The following is a 19,783-nucleotide window of genomic DNA, read 5'->3' as shown; positions in this document are numbered from 1 at the left end:
GAGCCTGATGCAGGACTCTTTTTTTTTTTTTTTAATTTTTTTAAAGATTTTATTTATTTATTTGACAGGCAGAGATCACAAGTAGGCAGAGAGAGGAAGGGAAGCAGCCTCCCTGCTGAGCAGAGAGCCTGATGCGGAGCTCGATCCCAGCACCCTGGGGTCATGACCTGAGCTGAAGGCAGAGGCTTTAACCCACTGAGCCACCCAGGTGCCCCTTGATGCAGGACTCTTATCTGAGGATTCTGGCATCATGACCTGCCAAAGGCAGATGCTTAACCGACTGAGCCACCCAGGTGCCCCAAAGTGTGTGTGTGTGTGTGTGTGTGTGTGTGTGTGTGTGTGTGTATTTTTAAAGATTTTATTTATTTCACTTGAGAGAGAGGGAGAGAACACAAGCTGGGGGAGCAGCAGAGGGAAAGCGAGAAGCAGACTTCCTGTGGAGCAAGGAGCCAATATGGGGCTCAATTCCAGGACCCCAGGATCATGACCCAAGCCAAAAGCAGAGGCTTAACTGACTGAGCTACCCAGGAGCCCCATCCAAAGTATATTTCTTTAATAGAAATAGTTGTTCACCTGTATTCAGAATTTCTAAACCTAACAAAAAGAAACATATAATGAAAATAGGACTCAAGGCAATATCCAACTGAAGATTCACTTTAGGTATCTTTCTCCTCCTAAGAAAATTTTTCTTCTCTAAAGACCATACCCTTGTACATCCTCCCTAAAAATATCCTGCAGGCTCCCTTTCCCACAACTCACTCCTTAAAATATCACCCAAGCCCAGTTAAACACTGCATTATAAAACAAAACAATTCAATTGTAAAGCATAGCAATCTCTAGCCTTAACCTGAGCCAAAATCAAGAGTCGGATGCTTAACTGACTCTTCTAAAAATATTTATTTAGTAGGGGTGCTTGTCTGGCTCTGTCAGTAGAGCATGCAACTCTTGATCTCTTGATCTTGGCGTCTTGATCTTGGGGCCATTAGGGTCTCCATATTGGGTGTAGTGTTTACTAAAGAAAAATTTATTAATTATATATTAAAAATCAGGCACTAAGATGGGCAATACAACAGTTCAAATTAAATACATCCCTTGCGGGTGCCTGGGTGACTCAGTGGGTTAAAGCCTCTGCTTTTGGCTCAGGTCATGATCCCAGGGTCCTGGGATCGAGCCCCACATCGGGCTCTCTGCTTGGCAGGGAGCCTGCTTCCCCCTCTCTCTCTGCCTGCCTCTCCGCCTACTTGTGATCTCTTTGTCATATAAATAAATAAAATCTATTTAAAAAATGCATCCCTTGATCCTTGGATCAGTCAGATCCTTTCTACTGGATTTTTCCCAATATATTTCTTCACTCTAGGTCTCACCTTTTTTCCAAGTCACTGGAAACCCAATACAAAACATTTACCGGATTGTCTACTTCAGAAATCTCCTTGAACCAGTTTCTTGTTTCTCTGGCAAGTATTTTGGGCCTAACGTCACAGAGTCTCTTCTCTGACCTATGTCAATCAGTCCTTTCCCTTCATCCCAAGTTTTCTTTCTTTCTTAAAGATTTTATTTACTTATTTGACAGAGAAAGACAGTGAGAGGGAGAATACAAGCTGGGGAGAGGGAGAAGCAGGCCTCCCGTTGAGCAGGGAGCCCTATGCAGGGCTTAATCCCAGGACCCTGGGATCATGACCTGTGCTGAGGGGAGGCGCCCCCCCATCTCAGGTTTTCTCAATTAAATTTCTTTAAAATTGAGGAACAGTTGACACACAATGTTGCATTAGTTTCAGGTGTATAACATTGTGATTCACAACTACATTTGCTATGCTCAGCAAAGTTTAGCTACCATCTGCCACCATAAAATGCTATTACAATACCATTGACTATATTTCCAATGCTGTACCTTTTATCCTCATGACTCATTTATTCTATAACTAGAAGCCTCTGTCTCTTGCTCCCCTTCACTTATTTTGCCCATTCCTCCACTCCGCTCTCTCTAGCAGTCATCAGTTTGTTCTTTGTTTTTATGGTTCTGTTTCTGCTTTTTGGTCATTTGCTTATCTGCTTTGTTTTTTAGATTCCACATTTGGTGAAACAATATGGTTTGTCTTTCTCTGAAAATTTCATTTCATTTAAAAGCTTTTTTCTGGGGCGCCTGGGTGGCTCAGTGGGTTAAAGCCTCTGCCTTCGCCTCAGGTCGTGATCCCAGAGTCCTGGGATCGAGCCCCACATCAGACTCTCTGCTCGGCAGAGAGCCTGCTTCCTCCTCTCTCTCTCTCTCTCTGCCTGCCTCTCTGCCTACTTGTAATCTTTGCCTGTCAAATAAATAAAATCTTTAAAAATAAATAAAAAAATAAAAAGCTTTTTTCCGTGGCATTCTTAACTTCCACAAGTTAAGCGTTCCTTCTCTTATGTGTTGGTCACAAGTCTTGAGGGTTACATAAAATGTCACATGCCTTAGGCTCATTAATTTCTCCTTGTGGATGTAATCACTAGCAGAGCTAAGGGAAGCTGACATTCCTTGAACTTCAAAGGAAGCCTCAAAAGCTATTATGAAGAGATTTTTACTTTTTACCCAAAGGCTTTTATTTTAAACATTGACGGGCTTTGAAAGTAAAAGCAGAGTGTTATTTTAGAGAACTCGGGGTGAAGAGGAATTACTTCTGTGGAAACACATTGCTAATCATCATTTTCAAGAATGATGGTCAAACGTGATTACAAGTCACCTGAAAGTCGTGGCAGGGGAATCCTCTCATCAACACTAAAGTCAGTTCCTGGGCCTCCTAGCTGTCTCAGTCAGTGGAACACAGGATGCTTGATCTGGGGTTGTAAGTTCAAGCCCCATGTTGGGCATAGAGCTTACTTAAAATAGATAAATAAATAAAATCAGTTCCTTGGTAGAACTAGAGTTCATTTTTACATAGAAGGGGAAAACAAAAAATGATGTTACTAGATGCAAACCATCATTAAACCGAGTGACTATCATCTCAAAGAAATGTAGGCAAGCAAAAGTAAAATTTTAAATCGCAATTTTGCTGTTTGCTGCCAACTACTTGCAGGTGAACAGTTGGAAAAATTGAGGGGGTAAAGGAAAAACATTTATTTTAGTCATTCTACTATAGTGACAGGTTTTTTTAAAAAAGATTTTATCTATTTTGAGAGAGAGAGAGCATGAGAGGGGAGAAGGTCAGAGGGAGAAGCAGACTCCCCATTAAGCAGGGAGCCTGATGCGGGACTCGATCCTAGGACTCCAGGATCATGACCTGAGCCAAAGGCAGTCACTTAACCAACTGAGCCACCCAGGTGCCTGTATAGTGACAAGTCTTAAAACTTTTTGAGATTCTGTTAGACCACTGCCTCTGTTGTCTACTTTGTCTGGGTAGTGAAGAACTAATTTCTACAATTTTTGTTGAAACATCTTCCCAAATGCTAAGGAGTAGCTCAGTTTAGGCTCCCAGAATTGTATTACCTGCTAAGTCTCCTATAAATCTGTTCCCATCTTCCAGATCTGTGTGATTAACAGCATTTTATACTTGGTCTTGTTGGACCTATGCTGTGCTTGTTCAATGAAAGAAAGGCTTGAGCACAACCTAGAAGATTCTTCTTGTCTCCTTTCTTTACTCCAGAAGCATACAGATAATTAGAGATAAAAACACAAATGCCTGATTTTTCTGGATCAAAGTTGTCTATCGGTTTTGGGCTAAGTTAATGTATTTGCTTACTATGATGAAAACAAATTCTGATTTTGGTCTAAAATATTAGTACTGTTTCTCTTCAATTTTATTAGCCTTTGTTTCCTCCTCTAAACAAAATTCTATCCATCCCTCAAAGCCCACCTTGAATATCATGTCCTCTTACAGGCTTCTCTAGGGCCAATAATAGCTCTGAGCTTTCATAACCTTCTGTTCTAACCTCTGCTGTATTACATATGCTATATTACAGTTAGTTGTTTGTCTGTCTCCCCTGATGGACGAGTGATTTCCTTGCTCATCTTTGCATTTCCATCTTCTAGCTTTATGCCCCATATAAAGTATGGACTTAGTGAGTGTTTGCTGAAAGAATCATGGAGGTTTGATGACTGAAAGCTATTTATAAAAGTATTCTTGGGGCGCCTGCATGGCTCAGTCAATTAAGCGTCTAACTCTGATTTCAGCTCAGATCAAGCCCCATGTCCGGCTCAGTGTAGAGCCTGGTTGTCTCTGTCTCTGCTCCTTCCTCCCTCCTTCCCCCCAATGCTCTCACTCTTTCTCTAAAATAAATAAATACATACATAAAATCATTTTTTTTTTAGATTTTATTTATTTATTTGACAGAGATCACAAGTAGGCAGAGAGGCAGGCTGAGAGAGAGGAGGAAGCAGACTCCCTGCTAAGCAGAGAGCCTGATGCGGGGCTCGATCCCAGGACCTTGAGACCATGACCTGAGCCGAAGGCAGAGGCTTTAACCCACTGGGCCACCCAGGTGCCCCCATAAAATCATTTTAAAAAAATATTCTTCAAGTATAGTGCTTGGTGGTCTGTCTTCTATTTCCCTTTCCCTCGCTTCTGAAGAGAACATTCCCCACACTCATGGCAGGGATTTTGTGCTCAGTAGTTCGGAGATCCCCAGACCAACTCCAAAATGTGAAAAAAGGTGTGGAGTCTCTCGTGTGTACAGATTGAATTCGTCATAAATTTACCAAGTCAAGAATTCCAGATAAAGTATTTCAGCCTTCAGCGATGCCTGGGTGGCTCAGTCGGTTAAGCATCTGCCTTCAGCTCAGGTCATAATCACAGGATCCTGGGACCAAGCCCCGCATCAGGCTTCCTGCTCAGCGGAGAGCCTGCTTCTCCCTCTACCTGCCTCTCCCCTGCTTATTCTCTCTCTTTCTGATAAATAATAATATATAAAATCTAAAAAAATTAAAAAGATGCTTGGATTAGAAAAAACACATACTCCTCAAGGTCCCAAGAATATCCCTTCAGTGAATGCAAAACTGTAAGTGGTTCAACATTTGATAAGAATCAAGCCTCTCATGGGGGCGCTTGGGTGGCTCCGTGGGTTAAAGCCTCTGCCTTAGGCTCAGGTCCAAAGGTTCCCAGGGTTCCCAGGGTTCTGGGTTCGAGCCTTCATCGGGCTCTCTGCTCAGCAGGGATCCTGCTTCCCCTCCTCTCTCTGTGCCTGCCTCTCTTCCTACTTGTGATCTCTGTCTGTCAAATAATTAAATAAAATCTTAAAAAAAAAAAAAAGAAGCCCCTGAGGTTGCCACAAGGACTTCTAGCAGAAAAGGACCTGTCTAAAGGTGCCTCACGGCCGCTGGGGAATCAGTAGATCAGGCAGCAGTTAAGTCCTAATTGCAGAGCAATTTCACATTAAAAAAATGTAAATCATTTTTATTTAAAGATAAGAGAAGTGGGACACCTGGGTGGCTTAGTCAGTTAAGTGTCTGTCTTTGGCTCAGGTCATGATCTCAGGGTCCTGGGATTGAGCCTCACTTTGGACTCCCTACTCAGTGGGGAGCCTGCTTCTCCCTCTCCTACCCTCTGGTCTTCTCTCTTGCTACATTTGTCTCTCAAATAATTAAATAAAATATTTAGGAAAAAAAAAAAAGATAGGAAGTGTTCTCATTAAAACACACACATATACAGATATACATATATACATATGTATGTATATATATATGTATGTATGTATTAACATATAATGTACTATTTGCCCCAAGGGTACAGGTCTGTGAATCATCAGGCTTACACATTTCACAGCACTCACCATAGCACATACCCTCCCCAATGCCCATAACCCCACCACCCTCTCCCTACCCCGCCCCAGCAACCCTCAGTTTGTTTGTGAGATTAAGAGTCTCTTATGGTTTCTCTCCCTCCCAATCCCATCTTGTTTCATTTTTTCCTTCCCTACCCCCCACAACCCCCTGCCCTGCCTCTCAAATTCCTCATATCAGAGAGGTCATATGATAATTGTCTTTCTCTGATTGACCTGTTTCGCTCAGCATAATACCCTCTAGTTCCATCCACATCTTTGCAAATGGCAAGATTTCATTTCTTTTGGTGGCTGCATAGTATTCCATTGTGTGTGTGTGTGTGTGTGTGTGTGTGTGTGAGTGTGTGTATATCACATCCACATCTTCTTTATCCATTCATCTGTTGATGGACATCTAGGCTTTTTCCATAGTTTGGCTGTTGTGTACATTGCTGCTATAAACATCCAGGTGCACGTGCCCCTTCGGATCACTACATCTGTATCTTTAGGGTAAATACTCAGTAGTATGATTGCTGGATCCTAGAGTAGTTTTATTTTCAACTTTTTGAGGAACCTCCATACTGTTTTCCAGAGTGGCTACACCAGCTTGCATTCGCACCAACAGTGTAGGAGGGTTCCCCTTTCTCTGCCTCCTCGCCAATCTCTGTCATTTTCTGACTTGTTAATTTTAGCCATTCTGACTGCTGTGAGGTAGAATCTCTTTGTGGTTTTGATTTGTATTTCCCTGATGCCGGGTGATGTTGAGCACTTTTTCGTGTGTCTGTTGGCCATTTGGATGTCTTCTTTGCAGAAATGTCATGTCTTCTGCCCATTTCGTTCTTTTTTTTTTTTTTAAGATTATTTATTTATTTATTTATTTGACACAGAGAGAAAGATCACAAGTAGGCAGAGAGGGAGGCAGAGAGAGAGAGGGGAAGCGGGCTCCCTGCTGAGCATAGAGCCTAAATGCAGGGCTTGATCCCAAGACTCTGGATCTCAGGACCTGAGCAGGAGGCAGAGGCTTAACCCACTGAGCCACCCAGGTGCCCCTTCTGCCCATTTCTTGATTGGATTATTTGTTCTTTGGGTGTTGAGTTTGCTAAGTTCTTTACATTTTTTGGATACTGGCCCTTTATCTGATATGTCATTTGTGAATATCTTCTCCCATTCTATCAGTTTTCTTTTGGTTTTGTTGATCAGTCCTCTTCACTAGCTAAAATTTTAAAAATAAATAAATTTTTAAAATATTCTTAAAAAGTATTTAAAGAGTGTTTTCCTCGTAAGTATGCTTTGATGTAGAATAACTTTGAGAACTGTAGATGGAATGCAAACGTTAGCGCTCCTGTGCTAAACCTGGCGATCCTACACAGTTGGCCCTGACTCCACACACATTTTCTGATTTTTAGCTTCTCCTCTGAACCCTTCCCAGCTGTCTCTCATATGTTACAAAAGTAGAAGAATCTGTCACTGACGCTATTACACTTTATGTTAGAATTCAAATAAAAACTTTAAACATTAAAAAAAAGGAAAAAAGAATCTGTCACAAGTTCTTCTCCCAGATAATGAAGCCCATAAAATAAAGGGGATAAGGTGTAATCATATTCCTTTTTGTCTGTTAACCTGTGTTCTTTCATTGATAGTAGATTTCTATTAGGAGGCTCCCATTTCTTTCAGAATCATCCATCTGTTCACTCATTCATTCAAGAAATAGTACTTACTATTGAATGAGTAGGCCCAAAGCTAGAGGGAGAAAAGGAATTTATAATTTGGTGATAGAAGAGAAAAAAAGTCAGGAAGAAAATGCTGTGTTTTCTTTTTCTTTTCCTCTCTCTCTTTTTTTTTAAACGATTTATTTATTTTAGAAAGAGAGAGCATAGGGAGGTACAGGGGAAGAGGGAGAGAGAAACTTTAGCTGACTCCTCACTAAGCTCAGAGCCCAAGACAGGGCTCAGTCTCACGCCCCTGAGGTCAAGGCCTGAGCCAAAACCAAGAGTCAGAAGCTCAACCAATTGCACCACGAGGGACCCCAGTACTGTGTTTTCTAAAGGAGATAGGATAAACCCATGAGAGTCTCAATGAGGAAAATGAAGATCAAGAAGGTGAACCAGCTTGCTCAAGTTCACACACCTTGTAATTGTTAGAGCTGAGATTTCTCTTACATTTGATATTGGAATGAATGGAGGATCTGAGATTCAAGCCTAGTTCAGGACGGTACTAAAGCCTGTGGTCTACTACACTCTACCCGATGCTGCTTCCCATTGGTTCCTGCTTTAGTATCTGAGAGAGGCTAACAGACCTGTATAGGTTATTAGCAATGAAGATAAAAAGGATAAGTGGGTAGAGGCAAGAAATGCAGGACACATAACTAACATAATTAACATACATGGCAACTGATTAAATGTGGAGGGAGAAAGAATGGAATTAGCTTAAGTTCCAAGCTTAAGCTTAGAACTTGGGTAACTAGGAAAACAATAATGCCATTAACAGGATTAATGATCTGAGGGGAAGGGCGAGTTTTTATTCAGTGAGAGCATAATCCTTAAAAACTCTGCTTTCAGGCACCTGAGTGGCTCATTTGGTCAAGCCTGTGCCAGAGGCTCCAGTGGTCACGGTCTTGGGGTCCTGGGATATGTCATGGTCTTGGGGTCTTGGGATAGAGCCTCGAGTTGGGCTCCCTGCTCAGCAGGGAGTCTTCTTCATCTCCCTCTCTCCCTCTCAAATAAATAAAATCCTTAAAAAAAAAAAAAAAACCCTGCTCTCATATCACCTCCTCAATGTAAACTTTTCTGAGATTCTCTGGTCCATTATACAGTATTTTGTGTATCAACAGCAACAGTCATGATAATGATGATAATTAGCAATTTTTTTTTTTAAAGATTTTATTTATTTATTTGACAGACAGAGATCACAAGTAGGCAGAGAGGCAGGCAGAGAGAGAGAGGAGGAAGCAGGCTCCCTGCTGAGCAGAGAGCCCGACGCGGGACCCAATCCCAGGACCCTGAGATCATGACCCGAACCGAAGGCAGCGGCTCAACCCACTGAGCCACCCAGGCGCCCCGATAATTAGCAATTTTTAAAAAATATTTTATTTATTTATTTGACAGAGATCACAAGTAGGCAGAGAGGCAGGCAGAGAGAGAGTGGGTGCGGGGCAGCAGGGGGGAAGCAGGCTCCCACTGAGCCACCCAGGCACCCCTAGTTAGCAGTTTTTTAATACAGACTGAGTGCCAAACATGTACTAAAGTTCCTTTTATTCCTCCCACTAACCATATGAGGAAAGTATCATTATTAACCCCACTTTACGGAGGAGGGAACAGGGGCTTAGAGAGTCTGAAGGTTATAGATATTAAACTCAGATTGGACTCAGACAGCACTCTGTAGACGGTACAACAGAGGAACACTAGAAATCTGTACAACAGTGCAGTACTTAGCACAGGAAATGGGCCATTCTGCCTGGGTTTGAATCCTGCTCTACCCTTTACTCGCTGAGCAACTTTGGGCAAATTATTGAGCCTCAATTTCACCACATCATCTATTTTTTTAAAAAAAGATTTTACTTAGGGCGCCTGGGTGGCTCAGTTGTTAGGCCTCTGCCTTTGGCTCAGGTCATGATCGGGGTCCTGTGATCGAGCCCCACATGGGGCTCCCCCAGCTTGTGTTCCCTCCCTATCAAATAAATAAAAAGAAAATCTTAAAAAAAAAAAAAAAGATTTTGCTTTATTTTTAAAGAAATACTTGTTTAAGTGATCTCTACACCCAACGTGGGGCTTAAACTCATGACCCTGAGATCAAGACTCGCGTGCTCTACTGACTGAGCCAGTGAGGTGCCCCACACCATATCATGTATTATATGGGAATAATACTAGTATCTTCCTTCTAGTATTGTTATGAAAATTAAATGAATTTATATTTATAAAGCACTTAGAAAAGTGCCTGTCACATAGTAAGTATGAGTCATTACACTCATCTCTGTCTCTCATAATTATTGAAACTTTCTCACTGAACTGTAAAATAGGAAGTGGGTCTATTTCATTTTTCCTATCCCCAGCAGTTAGTACCATGTTTGCCACATGTTAGGCCCTCAGCAAGCATTTGTTGCCTGAATGGCATTATTCAGGCTGTTTGAAATTCCATCTGGAAGACTTGGAGAAGGGAGGTGGATGGAAAAATCGGTGTGAGTCCCACACATAGACATTTACACCCGACAAGAAGCAGGACTGCTAAGGAAGAGAGCATGGAGGGAATGAGAACACTGAACACTGGAGAAAGATTGATGGCAGGAGATAAAAGGAGCCAGAAAATGAACTCTTGAGAGGATATACTTTCAAGGAAACCATGAAAAAACAGAGTTCAAGGGGATTGAGGTGAGTCCAGATGAAAGCCTGTCTTAAAACTGGAGTACCAAAAATTTGTGGTTAGCAAGTTGACTCTGAGGTTTAAAAGAAAGGTGGGGGGGGGTGTATTGTTTTGTTTTTAAATCTCAGAGGAAGGAAATGGTAGTCATTGTGTAATAGTTTTCTGAAACTTGGCAGGCTTTCAAGTGTGGGTCTCTATCTCTCCTGCCAGGAAAAGTTGAGACAGCTAGGGGACATTTAAGATCACAGGGAAGGGGAGGGTTTAGGCTTCTTCCAGGTGCTACTTCTCAACTAAATCGTAATGGAGTCAAGTTATATCTTCACTCACAACAGGAGATAGAAAATTTAAATAAAATGTCCATTTTTATCCTTCATTATTTTGTTTAGGCTGGTAAAGCAGGATTGATAATGTTTTTGCTGGGTGGACAAAATTATCGGCATCAAGTTTTTATCTGAAGTATCTCCCTCATTACACTTGAATCTCAATAGGGTTCCACCATCCACCGAGCCTGAAAAACCGGTTTTCCAAGTTTTTCCTGACACAGCTCTGGTTACCTACAAATGATTTGGGATCCATACTCCTCCTTATGGAGTTGATACCAGTATTTGAGAAGGATGTTTTTATAAATAGTAGGTAACACTGATGTGGGAAATGTTAGGGTTTGGAGCTGATGTCCCAGGAAGAATTCTTGAGATGTCTTTGGTGCAAAATGGTGATTTTATTAAAGCATGGGGACAGGATCTGTGGACCCAAAGAGCTGCACTGGGGTCCTGAGAAGTGGCCCATTATTTACTTCCAAGTTGGGAAGGGGTTAGGGATAGGGTTAAGTCTTTAAGGAATTTGAAAGGACCTTTGAGGGGATTAGGAAAAAGTCGTTTATTACTGTCTAAAAAACCATAGTCATGAGACCCTTCAGATGTATACTGGTGGGTCATATGCTTGGCGGATGATTGCCAACATGTATCTCTGGGGGTAGAGAGCAAAGAATTTTCCAAAGGAACTTTTATATGTTAAAGTAGACTTACAGGATCCTGGGGGTCCAGCTGAGATTACCTTTTGCCCTTAACAAGGTATTAACATTGAGGGAGCTAAAACAAGCAAGGAGCTACAACAAGCAAACAAAAGTCGAGGCAGCTGAGTTCCTAAAGCAATGCCCCTCTGTCTCAGGGACTTGTCAGTGGGTTGTAGCCAGTAAGGAAATTTAGTTTTTCTTTTGCCTTTGTTTCCCACATTAGCGTCACTTTTGCGGTTTGATTTGTTTTTAAGATTTTATTTATTTGAGAGAGAGAACAAGCAGGGGTGGGAGGCAGAGGGAGAAACAGGCTGTCTGGGGAGCAGGGAGCCCAACATGGGGCTCCCTCCCGGGACCCTGGGATCGTGACCTTCTCTGAAAGCAAACGCTTAGCCAACTTAGCCACCCAGATGCTCCACTTTTGCCGTTTAAAAAGTTACTCTTTAAAAACTTTTGAGGAATAGAAAACCCTTACGTGGTCAAACGGGCCTGCAGGAATCCACCGAACAAGATAAAAATGTACTGTCACTACATAGGGTCTTAGGGGGATTTCCCCACTAACTGGAGAAAAACAGACCCTGAACGCTTGCTAAAGGGACTTAGCCAAGCACCTTCCTAAAAAGGGCTTTTCCATACTTAAGTGAAAGAGCCCCTGTTCAAGGTTCTACTTCGATCTTAGAAAGGCCTTGCTCACTCGAAGGCTTAAATGTTCTCTGTAAAATAAGGAAAACGCGTGCGTGTGTAATGTAGAGAAGACTGGACTGTAAGCGCTTTTAATAAGCTCTCTTCCAGCTTTCAGGCCATTCCATAATGTCTCCCCTTCCTTGATGTGACTTTCCTCAAGGAAGTTGTGAATTAATCGGCAAGCAGATAGCCCAGCCTCGAGGGTAAGTGGCAGGGAGAAAAGATTCTGAAGGGAATATGAGTGGAGGTCCTCGAGCACCCGCACCAGCAGCCCCCACAGCCACGCCGCCCCGCGGGGCGGGAGTCACAGCCCCGGGAACAAGATGGCGTCAGCACTCAGGGTCTTGCCTGCGCCCCCGCGACTCTGCAGTGCGGCTGCTGACCCAGGCCTCCCCCCATTGGCTGACTACAATGAAGTCATTGTGGGGGCGGAGCCGGCGGCTGCGCGGGGGCCGGGCTTTGCGGACGCACGCACGTCGAGCGCTGATGTCCCAAGCCGCTGAGGCTGTGGGCTCTGTCTGGGGCGGCTGCTTTGGCTGCGGCCCGGCCCGGGGCTGAAGGTGAGCGGGGGGGATGTAGGCACGGCGCGGTCTAGAGAAGCCTCGGAAGGGCATGGGAAATTCTAATTAGTCTCCTCGCTTGTCAAAGGAATTAGCAGAGATCTTAGGTCTTTGAGAGGAAGTGGGGGTTCACCCCTCTTCGGGCACCCCCACCCCGGGGCATAGGAATCGGAGGTTCACTCCTCCTTGGAGGCCCTCGACCCTTCCCCCGTTTAAGACGTAGGCGGAGGAACAGAAGGTTATTGGGGAGGCAGAAGAATTTGGGGGGCTTTTTAAAGGGGCTCCCAATTTGATGATCCCTCCCCGCCTTTTAATGGCCACTTGGGGAGGTAGGTGTGCCTGGGCTCAGAGAATTCCTGCTTTCTCACTGGGTAGACAGGAAATGAAGCAGGTGAATTTGAATACCTCGTAGGAGGCGAGGGCTGGATGACAATAGTGAGGCTGGGCGCCGGGCACTTTATTTATACTCATCTTGTGCAGAATTGCTGTTTATTCATATTTTGTTTTGTGACAAGACATCCCCGAATCGTTTAGTTTTCTGTTTGGCTCCAGTGGGATAGAGATGTTCTAGCGAGACTTGTAATCATTAAAGAACAGAAGGAGGGAGGCAACTCTGGAGGCTGTCATTATTGGCAGCCCCTGAACTATGCTGATCAGGCATAATTTTACCTGCTTTAGAGGTTGTGGACTCTATTCTTGTTTGGGGGAGGATGTGGGAGGGTTGATAACAGCTGTTTTGGGTGATTCAGGTATAGACAGTTTTAAAGACATGCTACATAATCTCTTGAGAAATCTTTGCTTATATCGGAGTGTTTCGTGTTGCTGTCTTGAACAAATGCACAAAGGTTTTGTCATTCAGATTTTTCAAAATGTCTTCCAGCCTTGCAGAACAGTAACTCTTCCTTTGATGCCAGTTTCACCTACCCTTATGGATGCCCTCATGATACTAAAAATATTGTAGGGTTTGCTGAGTTTAGATGGAGCACAGTCTGTGCCTTACAATAGCTGATTGAGAATAAATAATTGCAGTTTCAGGACCACTGATAGCGCCATTGTCTTTCATACTAGGCAAGGATAAGACAGCCCTAAAAGGAAACCTTTATTGGCTCATGCAGGAGAAGCTTTAACAGATGGAGGAATGTAATTAATCTTGAAGGTGGGGATAAGAAATTGAAAGCTATGGAAGTGGCAGGTTATTCTCTGTGGTTTGATAAAACTGCTTTGTCATTATCAACATATTCCTGTCATGCTGGACTCGAAATTTAGCTTAATATGCAAGGCAGCTCTTTTTTTTTTTTTTTTTTTTTTTTTGAAGTAAACTCCACACCCAACATGGGGCTTCATAATCTCCTGACCCTGAGATCAAGAGTCACATGCTGTACTGGCTGAACTAGCCAGGTGTCCCCGCCCCCCCCCCCCGACCTTTTTTTTTTCTTCTTCAGATAATGCTGATGTGTTTAGATTCCTTAGGGAGAAAGTGGTGTTTCCTAAGGAGTTGGAAGATTAAACCCTTTAAGGTACCTACAGCTCTAGGGTAATGCTGGGACTCCAGCAGTCAGAAATGGGCAGTAGAGGGGCTCCTGGGTGGCTCAGTGGGTTAAGCCTCTACCTTCAGCTCAGGTCATGATCTTGGGGTCCTGGGATCCAGCCCAGCATCAAGCTCTCAGCTCAGAGGGGGCCTGCTTCCCCCTCTCTCTCTCCCTGCCTCTCTCCCTACTTGTGATCTCTCTGTCAAATAAATAAATAAAATCTTTAAAAAAAAAAAAAGAAATGGGCAATAGAGGGTAGAAAACTAGTCTCAACGGAGACATCCTTTATGAGAGAATAATCTAGATCTGTTCCATGTGTTCCCTGACACAAGCCAAAAAAAGGTGGGGCAGCATGAACATCACTGCCTCATAATACCCCGCCCAGGGTATTTAAAGAGCTGTTTGGGAATCCCAGTTCCTGTTTTTAACCTGGATACACTCTTACGTATTGGGATGCCCCCAAATTTTGTCATTTGATCCTAATGTTGACTGAAGGAAGTAGCTTTTTGTTAGGTATTCTGTGGGAGAGGATTTAGTAACAGCCTTTTGCAATTTCTCCTTTCCATCCTTTGAAGCAGGATGTTAAAGATCTGTCTGCATGGGGTGGAAGATATGAAATGCAAAACAAAAGAGCCTTACTATTGTGGTGTTTGCTCCTTTTAGTAATGCAGTTTTCTCTTTTGCTTAAGGTTGGAGAGAAATTCAGGTACTCCGTTGACTGGTGCTTTCCGCCACCATGGGGGAGCTCTTCCGGAGCGAGGAGATGACGCTGGCCCAGCTTTTTCTACAGTCAGAAGCTGCTTATTGTTGCGTCAGTGAATTAGGAGAACTAGGAAAGGTTCAGTTTCGTGATGTAAGTAGCCGTGCGGTGCCTCTTGAATACCGCTCAACTCTGTTTTTGTTGTCAGAGCCAATTGTCTTATAATGAATATTATGCTTTTTATTTGCAAAAACAACATAGAACTGGGTTACTGTTGGTAGAATGTACATATCAAATTGTCTCTCTAGAGGTGAGAATATTTTGTGCCAGTCGTTCCATGATTTTACTAGCTCCCTCTTTGAGAATCATTCTAAGCAGTCTCAAGGTAATTGGTTGAGGTGCAGGTAGAGGACACCAACTAACCTTTTCAAGGCTTATAATTTTCTTTTGGCCTCTTTAACACCATAGCAAGTTATTTAAAAAAAAAAAAAATTACAGCTCTTTTATACAATAGGACTTTTTTTTTTTTTTTTTAACAAAATCTGATGCATCCCATTACAGATGTGTAAGTAAGGATATACTAAATACCCATTATTTTGAAGCATTATGCTGAGCAGTTGGAGAAGATATCAAAAGAAAATGAACAGTATAAGAGTATAAAAAAGTATGCCCTTGGGGTGCCTGGGTGCCTCAGTGGGTTAAGCCTCTGCCTTTGGCTCAGGTCATGATCCTAGGGTCCTGGGATCAAGCCCTGCATCACAGGGACCCTGCTTCCCCCTCTTTGCCTGCCTCTCTTCCTACTTGTGATCTCTGTCTGTTAAATAAATAAATAAAATCTTAAAAAAAAAAGTATGTCCTCTTGGGCTTACATTCTGTTCCGGAAGGCACAGTATACACTGCTAAAGGGAGGAAGGAGTTAACAGTTCCCTAATTACGCAGTCTCAAAGCTCCATGTACTCCCTTTGATAGCATTCATTATAGTTGTGATTTTACATTCATCAGTGTTAGTAATTGATCAGTTTTTCTCTTCTACTGTGATCATAGGACCGTAAAGACAGAGAGAATTATTGTATCATTAGTGTCTACATACAAGGTACTCAGTCAGCTTTTGTTGGAATGAATGGGTGAAAGAAGAGTGGTTAGAAAGTGTTGGGATCAATCAATATTGGCTTCCTGAAATTGGCGCACTGAAATTATACGAATATAATCCAGTGAGCTAGCACATTCGTCATTCTCTTTGAACCTTTTTATACCTTCTTTCTTTTTTTTTTTTTTTTTTAAAGATTTTATTATTTGTCAGAGAGAGAGAGAGAGAGAGAGAGCGTGAGCACAGGCAGACAAAGTGGCAGGCAGAGGCAGAGGGAGAAACAGGCTCCCTGCTGAGCAAGGAGCCTGATGTGGGACTCCATCCCAGAACACTGGGATCATGACCTGAGCCGAAGGCAGCTGCTTAAGCAACTGAGCCACCCAGGCGTCCCTAAACCTTCTTTCTTCGAATGTTCTCCTGTCTGACTCTGATTCCTTCACTGACCTTTCTGAAGACTCACTGCCATCTTCCCCTAGCCTCTCTTTTATCTTCTCCACCACGGGCCTCTGTGTCTGTTCCCTAAGCTTTATCCTCTGCTCTCTCTCATAAGCTTCTTTATATGCTCATTTTCCTTTATTACCCTTTTTGATCATCTCATCCATTCTCAAATCTTCCACCTTTATTCAGTGAGTCCCAAATCTGTATCTTTGGCCCTGACAGCTCCCAAACACTACCTTTAAATTTACAACTCTCGGGGCGCCTAGGAGGCTCAGTGGGTTAAAGCCTATGCCTTTGGCTTGGGTCATGATCCTGGAGTCCTGGGATCGAGCCCCACATCGGGCTGTCTGCCCAGCGGGGAGCCTGCTTCCTCCTCTCTCTCTCTTTGCCTGCTTGTGATCTCTGTCAAATAAATAAAAATTAAAAATCTTAAAAAAAAATAAATTTACAACTCTCTTTATATCTTTGCTGCCCCTGGTAGCATGTCTAAATCCCACCACCTTACCTTTTCCCAAACTGTTTCTTCATCCTGACTTGCTAAATTTGAGCTATTGCAGCAGTATTCTTCCAGTTTTCTAGAGTTGAGACCTAAGTCAAACCGAAGTCACCTTTAATATGCAATCCTTCATTTGGTCCGATGGTGTCTTCCCCTTCATAACACCTTTGTATCCATTCAGCATTCTTAATCTTTGCTTATGATGTATTACAATCATACAAAAAATTATAGGGAATAATATAATGAATACCTGTGTTTCAAGTACATATGTAATTGATGTATATACTTGAAAGCCTCCACATATAATTGAAGGCTCCTGTGTATCTTTCCCTCATGCTATTTCTTTCCCCACCTCTGCAGAGGTAACCTCTGTGAAGATTTTTCCTTTTTTTTTTTTTTTTTTTTTTAAAGTAAGCTCTGTGCCCAGTATGGGGCTTGAACTCATGACCCTGAGACCAAGAGTAGCGTTCTCTACCCGCTAAGCCAGCCATGTGCCCCAGTTTTTGCTTTTATCATTCCCATGTGTTTTTATTTTTTACTTTTTCTGTGTATATGTGTATCACTAAATAATCATATATTTTAGTATGATTTTAGATGTTTTAAAACTATATGCTTGGTATATTGTATATATCTTTCAGCCCTGTGCTTTTAAAATTCATTATTTGTGAGATTTGGCCATGTGATACAGGTAGTGCTAGTTCATTTATTTTTAATTTTTAAAAAGATTTTATTTATTTATGAGAGAGAGAGAGAGGCAGAGGAAGCAGGAGAAGCAGGCTTCTCCCAGAACATGGAACCTGAGGTGGGACTCGAACCTAGGACCCCAGGATCATGACCTGAGCGGAAGGCAGACGCTAGGCACCCTAGTTCATTTCTTTAAATGACTATCTAGTTATTTTATACACAGTCTATCATTTTTTCCTTCTGATGGACAGTTCTTTGCTCTTAGTGTTGCAGGAAGATTCTTGTGTGTCTCCTGGTATACATTTGTGATTGCTTCTCCAGGGCAGTGGTTCTCAAACTGTTTGGTCTAAGGGCCTCTTTACACCCTGAAAACATGATTGAGGACCCCAAAGAGCTTTTATGTGAGTTATAGCTATCAATATTTATTGTATGAGATATGCTTAACATATTTATTAAAAAATCATAATAATAAACCTGCTATGTGTTATCATAAATAACATTTTTGTGAAAAATAAGTATTTTCCAAAACAGAAAAAAAATAGAAAAATGACATTGCTTTTACGCTTTTGAAAATCTCTTTAATGTCTGAATTAATAGAAGACAGCTGGATTCTCGTGTCTGCTTCGGCAGTCATCTGGCTGTGACGTGTACCATGAGCCTCTGGAAAACTTCACTGAACACTTGTGAGAGAGTGAGGATGAAAGAGGCAAATGATGTTCTGGTGTTACTGCGTAGAGTAACGGACTTGCTGCTGCTGCGGGGATTCTAACTAAGACGGGCATGGCTGATCAAAAGTAGGCAGAGAGGCAGGCAGAGAGAGAGGAGGAAGCAGGCTCCCTGCCGTGCAGAGAGCCTGATGCGGGGCTCCATCGCAGGATCCTGGGATCATGACCCGAGCCGAAGGCAGAGGCTTTAACCCACTGAGCCACCCAGGCGCCCCTGTGCTGCGCCTCTTTAACTGTCAGGTGTTGTCAAAGGCTTCTTGACAGTGTTGAACCTGTTCAAACTTCTGTTGCCTGGTTGAGAGTTCCTGTCACTTTATAGTTGTGTCAGTACGTCTGTGCTTAAGCTTAAAAGAGTTTGCCGCCGTGGTGGGTGTGAAGTGCTCTATTTTTTGTTTTAATTTGCATTTTCTTGATGAGTACACTGGGCATCTTTTTATGTTTATTGGGCATAATGGGTTTCATTTCCCATGAATGTGTAGTCCCTATCATCTGCTTTTTTTCTTGTGGGTTGCTTCTCTTACCTACTGACTTGTAGAATATGTACAAGTTCTTCGTGTATTCTGGAAGCTAATCTTTTTCTAATCCTTTACGGATAACTTGGCTTGTCTTTTCCCTTTGTTCATGGTATATGTTGTCACAGAATTCACTGCTTTGCTCATCAGTATTTTTTGCTGTAAATACTTATTTTTTTAAAAAAATTTTTTATTTTTTAATTTTTTTAAAAGATTTTATTTATTTATTTGATAGATGGAGATCACAAGTAGGCAGAGAAGCAGGCAGAGAGAGAGGAGGAAGTAGGCTCCCAGCTGAGCAGAGAGCCTGATGCGGGCCTCTATCCCAGGACCCTGGGATCATGACCTGAGCTGAAGGCAGAGGCTTTAACCCACTGAGCCACCCAGGCGCCCTGTAAATACTTATTTTGAAAAATTTCAAGGCTGAATACTCTGATGTAGATTCGCCAGTTGTTAACATTTTGCTTCTTTGGTATAATCTTTTCTACTGCACCACTGGAGTGTAGGCTGTTTCTTCCTTTTTTTAATTTTTTTTTTAAAGATTTAATTTATTAATTTGACACACAGAGATCACAAGTAGGCAGAGAAGCAGGCAGAGTGAGAGGGAGAAGCAGGCTCCCCGCTGAGCAGAGAGCCCGATGCGGGCCTCTATCCCAGGACCCTGGGATCATGACCCGAGCCGAAGGCAGAGACCTTAACTCACTGAGCCACCCAGGCGCCCCTGTTTCTTCCTTTTAAATCCGTATTCTTTGCGCTTATGTTGCCATATACATTAAGACTTTACTAACATGTTAAAGAAGAGTAACAGCAAACTTATACTGGTTAGGATTGTGTTCAGCTCTATGTAACTGAAAACCCAAGTGAGAGGGGTGTACTTTTCTCATGTAACGGGAAGCCCAGCTTCACACTATCATCAGTGTCCTAAGATCATTTTCTCTCTCTCTTTCTTTTTAAGCCGGGTGGGAAATGCAAACCACCATTTTTTTTAAAATTCTATTTATTTGAGAGACAGAATGCGAATGAGAGAGAACACAGAGGGAGAAGGAGAAGCAGACTCCCTGCTGAACAGGGGACCCCCCCCCCCACTCCGATGTAGGACTTGATCCCAGGACCCTGAGATCATGACCTGAGCTGAAGGCAGAAGCTTAACCGACTGAGGCCCCCCGGTGCCGTCTGTATCTCTTTTTTTTTCCAAGATTTTATTTTTTATTTTATTTGACAGACAGATCACAAGTAGGCAGAGAGGCAGGCAGAGAGAGAGAGGAGGAACCATGCTCCC

General features: G+C 42.7%; 1 protein-coding gene across 7 annotated transcripts in view; it reads left to right on the top strand.

The window, feature by feature from the left end:
- The first annotated feature begins 9,874 nt into the window (after positions 1–9,874).
- Positions 9,875–19,783, top strand: part of ATP6V0A1 (ATPase H+ transporting V0 subunit a1) — a 67,190-nt gene continuing 57,281 nt past the window's right edge. For 6 of the 7 annotated variants that reach the window (XM_059149806.1, XM_059149805.1, XM_059149804.1 and 3 more), the window contains exons 1-2: positions 12,209–12,333; positions 14,552–14,715. In XM_059149806.1, the coding sequence (XP_059005789.1) occupies positions 14,599–14,715 (117 nt within the window). In that variant the 5' untranslated portion in view covers positions 12,209–12,333; positions 14,552–14,598. Of the gene's footprint in view, positions 10,086–12,208; positions 12,334–14,551; positions 14,716–19,783 lie in introns of those variants that run through there. The other variant, XM_059149803.1, reaches the window with a different exon arrangement.

The sequence above is a fragment of the Mustela lutreola genome, chromosome 15 (genome assembly GCF_030435805.1).
Source record: "Mustela lutreola isolate mMusLut2 chromosome 15, mMusLut2.pri, whole genome shotgun sequence".
Taxonomy (NCBI): Eukaryota; Metazoa; Chordata; class Mammalia; order Carnivora; family Mustelidae; genus Mustela; species Mustela lutreola.
Note: the sequence above shows the minus strand (reverse complement) of the source record. Positions and strands in the feature narration are given on the sequence as shown.